This window comes from Amyelois transitella, chromosome 10 (assembly GCF_032362555.1).
Source record: "Amyelois transitella isolate CPQ chromosome 10, ilAmyTran1.1, whole genome shotgun sequence".
NCBI classification, from domain to species: domain Eukaryota; kingdom Metazoa; phylum Arthropoda; class Insecta; order Lepidoptera; family Pyralidae; genus Amyelois; species Amyelois transitella.
In genome coordinates this window covers 10838553-10844552 of record NC_083513.1, presented here as the reverse complement: position 1 = coordinate 10844552, position 6000 = coordinate 10838553, and the positions used below count along the sequence as shown (strand labels likewise).

At 37.1% G+C, this 6000-nt stretch overlaps 1 protein-coding gene across 3 annotated transcripts; it reads left to right on the top strand.

Moving 5' to 3' along the window:
* The first annotated feature begins 843 nt into the window (after window positions 1–843).
* On the top strand, window positions 844–5432 carry LOC106139583 (glutathione S-transferase 1-1). Of its 3 annotated transcripts, none has more exons than XM_060946390.1 (5): window positions 844–917; window positions 2634–2775; window positions 3114–3314; window positions 3768–3973; window positions 4982–5432. In XM_060946390.1, exons 2-5 carry the CDS (start codon window positions 2638–2640, stop codon window positions 5079–5081), a joined length of 645 nt encoding a protein of 214 aa, XP_060802373.1. In that variant the 5' UTR covers window positions 844–917; window positions 2634–2637; the 3' UTR covers window positions 5082–5432. The 3 variants fall into 3 exon arrangements, with proteins under 3 accessions (XP_060802373.1, XP_060802372.1, XP_013196509.2); XM_060946389.1 differs by lacking the exon at window positions 844–917 and adding an exon at window positions 2052–2141; XM_013341055.2 differs by lacking the exon at window positions 844–917 and adding an exon at window positions 2055–2141 and having other exon boundaries at window positions 2621–2775.
* The last annotated feature ends 568 nt before the right edge of the window (window positions 5433–6000 follow it).

Here is a 6000-nt window from a genome sequence, read left to right as displayed (position 1 = left end):
AAAAATGCTGTGTCATACCAACCAGTCACCAAATGATGATAATTATATCACCGTCAGAGTCATGGGTCAAAGATTTCATTCCAAAAAACTCTCATTAACTAATATTATGCAATTGCAATGTTGTTTTTACGTATATCTAAAACTAACAGTTGGCTATATGCACATTCGAGAAAAATCATAAAGCTTGTAAAAATAAACCAAACCTACTTCTTACAAGCACAATCAACTACAGAGAAACATGACCCCTTTTCATACAAACCAAAACCAATCATCAAGTTTATCTGCGGGTACGATTATATGGCAGCATATAGTACTCGTATAAAAGCAAAATGCTACTCATCGCCAAAAACAGGATTTGTATCAGGAAGCGCTGAAAGAATTCACGAAATTCCCGCGCGAATCATAAAACACTAGAACATTTTACGCTGGAAGAGTCGCGACCAAAAGTTAGCGTAGTAAGTGTTCTACAAATGGATTGCATACGCCCCGTTCACTGTACAGTTAACGGCATATCAACATACCCAACACCACATTCGCTTCTATTGCTGCGTCAGAGTGCTAAGCAGGAACTTATGCTGTTGACTGTACATTTTCTATCACAGATTGACTCGATTCTCTATAGAAGAGGCGCGTAAGAAACAAATGCCTCTTCCGTCCTTGTCTTACACGTGTGGTTAACGTTCAATTTTTTTTTTCTATTGCAACTATGTAAGTACTTAACAGTTTTTTTTTAAATCTATTGTGACAGAACAGCGTAACTCGGTTCCCTTGCCCTGTGTTTTGTTGTCGTCACGGACGCTGATTGCGGTCTTCCTTCGGGCTGAGGTCGGGTGTCACCTGAGATCCAGAAGGCATTGGCCCCGGGAAGGTCGACATGTGTCTGCTGCCCAGTCCAGTTTGAAGACTATTGTTTACAAGTTAGAAAAAACATTGACATAAATATTTTACAAATAATGAGTACACCACTAAAAGTAGGTATTTTTACACTGATTTTTTTCTATATCTTTGAATTTTCGGTTGAAGTAACGGAATAACCGTTTAAATTACAACATTCTTTATCCAAATGACTGCAGTGGTTATTTTTAGTTTACTTCCCTTTAAACAGATGAATCAATACAGATCAAACTGATAAGTAGATAGAAGATAACTTTACCGACCAACCTGGAAGTCGCGAAAATATCAGCTACTTTTTACAAAAAGTGCACGCACGAACAGGATGCATAAATATATTCATGAAACAGCTGACTATATTTTCCCATTTTCTTAGTTCGTTGGTCTCATAAAAAAGTTGTTCATTTTGATGTACTAATTCACTTGTTATAAAGGATTTTACATAACTGAAAATAACCCTGTATAGATACCTAGGTAGGGCATACAAGCAGAAGTTATGTAGACCTGCTTTCGTCCAAGGTCTGCCAATGACTATGTCAGATTTTTACACGAAGTTTCCCGCGTTGCGGAGGTTCTCTACAATGTTTACAGAGATCATGGTTGGTGGCTGAATGTGCAGATTTCCTCACGATGATTTCTCCCTTCATAAAAGTATGGTTTAGCAATAGCAATCAAACTAATGTACCTTGGAACCTAAGTATAACGCAGACATACCTAATTGGTACATGTAAGATTTCAATTTATCAGGTACTAGATAGGATAGAAGAAGGAATTGATCCAAAATAAATATGCCTGACTACTTACTTAGATGTACGAAAAATCATCCAAGTACTATTTTTATTATTTTTTACCAATAAACACAGGTATATTAGGTATATATTATAAATATATATGTATAAATATGTATACGGGACAAATTACACAGATTGAGTTAGTCTCGAAGTAATATTAGGTAGATCTTGTCATAAAGACCTTATCATTTAGGGATATATAAGTAACAGGATACCTTTATCAAAAAAGTATGTATTTTTGTTTTTGTTTATCACCGTTTTGTTTTAAAAATATATTATATTAAATATAATTCGGCGGGAAAACTCAATGGTTCTACGAGGTTTTGTCTGCATCTTGATACGTAAACTATAAAAGGTGCGAGTTCCTCCTCTTGCGGTTATTCCCTTATCTCACTCCGTGACGATACACGTGGTGTGCCACAGTCTTTATTAACTGAAAACTAGTTGAAAATTAGAAACGTAAGTTTAAAATACATAGGTATTTAAATGCCGTTTTAAAATAATGTAAATTCTTAAACGGTTCTTTTTTTAAATGTGTTAACTAGATTTCGAACTTTGGGATGACAGTTTTGCTATGATATTTTTTTTTAATTGAGCAACTGTAATGGTTACGTTTATTTCACTTCTTATATTTTTGAAAAATTAAATATAAAATAAATTTTGATATAATTTAAGAACGTAAGAAAACTTTTGTGAGTTTATCACATTATAAATTTTTATTATTAAGTTCTCGGCAATCAAATCTAACAATTTAATCTTTATCTCTCTCATCTTTGCATTTTCTATTTTAAATAAATTAGGTCAATCAAGCGATTTTCTACTCTCAATACTAAATTTGTTTTTTTTTTATTTTGTTTAACTTAAGTAAGGAAAATTTATTTATTTCATTATTGTTTTTTTTATTAGGTATCTTTCTAGATTCATCACATTGTTATTAGTCTTTTTTCACAGAACAATGCCAGACCTATACCAAATGCCCGGGTCAGCGCCCTGCCGCGCGGTCCTGCTGACAGCGAGAGCTCTCAACATCAACCTGAACCTCAAGCTGGTGGACCTTCAGCGGGGAGATCATCTTAAACCGGAATTTTTGAAGGTTTGTACATACATACATACATACATAAGGTCACGTCTATATCCCTTGCGATCAATACTTTTTAAGTTATCAATGCATAGTTAAGGGTCGTGTCGTGATGGATGACTATGGGTATGAATGATTCATACACGATACCTACCTGCAGCCGTTACGAAATTATTATTTTTAGGCGATCGGCTAGCAACCTGTCACTATTTGAATCTCAATTCTATCATTAAGCCAAACAGCTGAACCAGGCCTTTCACTCTTTACAAGACTGTTGGCTCTGTCTACCCCGCATGACGTGACCATATGTACGTATGTACATATATTTTATAAATAAAATTTCTTCTCACCAGCTCAACCCCCAACACATGGTGCCTACATTGGTGGACGACGGCTTCGTCTTGTGGGAATCCCGCGCCATCATCGCTTACCTGGTGAACAAGTACGGCAAAGGCAGTCCCCTGTACCCTGAGGAGCCGAAAGCGAGGGCCTTGGTTGATCAACGGCTGCACTTCGATATCGGCACGCTGTATCAGAGATTTGCTGATTACTTTGTGAGTATACTGAACTATGTAGCTGTGCCCGCGACTTCGTCCGCGTGGAAAAGTTTTCTTGGGCATCATTGAAGCTCTCTAGGATGAATAATTATCCCGGATTTTTTTTTACATTTTCCATTTTTTTTTGCTTCTTATTCCATTTTAGTTGCAGCGTGATCTAATATAGCCTAAAGCCTTCCTCGATAAATCGTCTATTCAACCAAGATTTTCTCATTTCAAACCAGTAGTTCCTGAGATTAGCGCGTTCAAACAAACAAACAAATAAACAAACTCTTCAGCTTTATAGGTAATATTAGTATAGATTCGTGTCAAATCAATTTGAAAAAATCCTAACTTACTTGTTACTAGATAGTATACAAATTAGTTGATTAGTTTTTACTCTGTTGCGTGTTTAACAGAACCAGCCTTTTTATTTTCGTTCTTTACTTTTTATACTTCCATATTGTCCAGTACCCCCAAGTGTTCGGTGGAGCGCCAGCCGACAAAGAAAAAGCCGCCAAAGTTGAAGAGTCCTTAAAATTGTTGGACCACTTCTTGGATGGACAGAAGTTCTCAGCCGGCCCCAACCTGACCATCGCTGATTTAAGTCTCGTCGCCACCGTGTCTAGTTTTGAGGCATCAGACATCGACTTCAAGAAATACAATAATATCAAGAGGTGATACTACTTTTGATTTTCTACGGATAACAAACAGCGTGATAAGGGAATGTTGTGATGTGAAAGAAGATGTAGTAAAATGAATAGGAAAGGGTATGTTGAGATGGTTTGGTCATGTGGAGAGGATGAATGAAAGCAGGTTGACTACGCAGATAAACAAGGAATGTGTGGAGGGAAAGGTCGGAGTGGGAAGACCTAGACGAACGTATCTTGATCAAATTAAGGACGTCCTGGTAAAGGGTCAGGTCAAAAGTACCCGAAACCGCCGAGCTTGCATGAAGAGAGTTATGAATGTGGATGAAGCGGAGAAGTGTGCAGAGATCGTGGCAAGTGGAAAGATGTAGTATCTGCCTACCCCTCAGGGAAAGAGGCTTGATTTTATGTATTTTTTATTGGAGTATGGATCTCACCATTTTAGTACACAATGATTTAACGTCATTATACGTAACTACCTGAAAGTCATGTTAATATAACTTAGTAATTTGGTACCTATGTACCTGTATGCAATGCGAAATCTCTTTTACGATTTTATATTTTAATGTGCTTCGTCGTATGATTAATCTAAGTTGCATATTTATAGATAATGCATATAGGTACCTACATATCTGAAATATTGGTAAAGATAGATATGCAAAGACAGATAATCCATTCTGTAAAGTATCAAATTAAACGTCAAGATGATTCACAGCAAGATGTCTACGTAAACATTGATATTCAATTTCCATGGAAAAATTCTATGTTTATGTTTTTTTTATTACTGCCGGGAGCCACAAGGCTCGTAAAAGGCGACTAAGGGATAAGCTTATAAACTTGGTATTCTTCTTTAAGCCGATGGGCTAGCAACATGTCACTATTTGAATCTCAATTCTATCGTTAAGCCCAACAGCTGAACGTGGCATATCAGTCTTTTCAACACTATATGCTCTGTCTACCCCTCAAAGGATATAGACGTGATTATATGTATAATTATGTATGGAACAATTCAAAACACAATTCCTGCTATTCCAGATGGTACGAAACAGTGAGAGCTACCGCACCAGGTTACCAAGAAGCCAACGAGAAGGGTGTGGACGCTTTCAAGACTCTGGTCAACAGCATGAAGAAGTAACACCACCTATGTCCAGCTTTCTCGAATCACCGCTTACTAACACCGTTTGTGTCATCATCAAAAATTGTTGATGTATTACATACATAAAATCACGCCTCTTTCCCGGAGGGGTTCGCAGAGACTACCTCTTTCCGCGATCTCTGCATACTTCCCTCGCGTTATCCACATTCATTACTCTCTTCATGCGAGCTCGGCGGTTTCGGGTACTTTTGACCTGACCCTTTACCAGGACGTCCTTAATTTGATGATGTAATGTTTTCCGAAATTTGAAGATCTGCTTCGAAGACCTTTGTAACTTAGCGTTTACAGTAAGATATCTGTTTAAGGCACAAATAAATATGTTAAATAAAATTTTGGTCTTCGTTGTTTCCTTTTTAAACACCGATGGAAAAAGATGGGTGTTTTCAGTTGGACGTGTCTGTCTGTCTGTGGCATCATAGCTCACAAATCGGTAAAGCATTTTGATTTAATTAATTTTTTCATTAAAAGTGATTTATGTGCGCGTTTTCTTAGATATGTTTGATCAGAATTGGTCGAGCCGTTAAAAAGTTGTAGGAGTCGAAAATGGTGAAGGAAGACCGAATTTCGGCGAATGTACTAGAGTGAAAGCGCATTGATAGAGCATATTGATGAATCGAGAATGTGATGTGTTTTAATTCAAATTTGTGTCCGGAGATAACTAAAATTTTAACATACATACATATGTGGTCACGTCTATATCCCTTGCGGGGTAAACAGAGCCAACAGTCTTGAAAAGACTGAATGGCCACGTTCAGCTATTTGGCTTAATGATAGAATTGAGATTCAAATAGTGACTGTTTGCTAGCCCATCGCATAAAACAAGAATCCCAAGTTTGTAAGCCTATCCCTTAGTCGCCTTTTACGACAGCCATGGGAAAGAGATGGATAAAATTTTAAA

What these genes read in the sequence shown, in the direction of transcription:
- LOC106139583 (XM_060946390.1), top strand. Translation starts at nt 2,638, where the DNA reads ATGCCAGACCTATACCAAATGCCCGGGTCAGCGCCCTGCCGCGCGGTC. An exon ending in TTAAACCGGAATTTTTGAAG is followed by an intron (nt 2,776 to 3,113) that starts GTTTGTACATAC and finishes TCTTCTCACCAG; the next exon opens with CTCAACCCCCAACACATGGT. An exon ending in AGAGATTTGCTGATTACTTT is followed by an intron (nt 3,315 to 3,767) that starts GTGAGTATACTG and finishes CATATTGTCCAG; the next exon opens with TACCCCCAAGTGTTCGGTGG.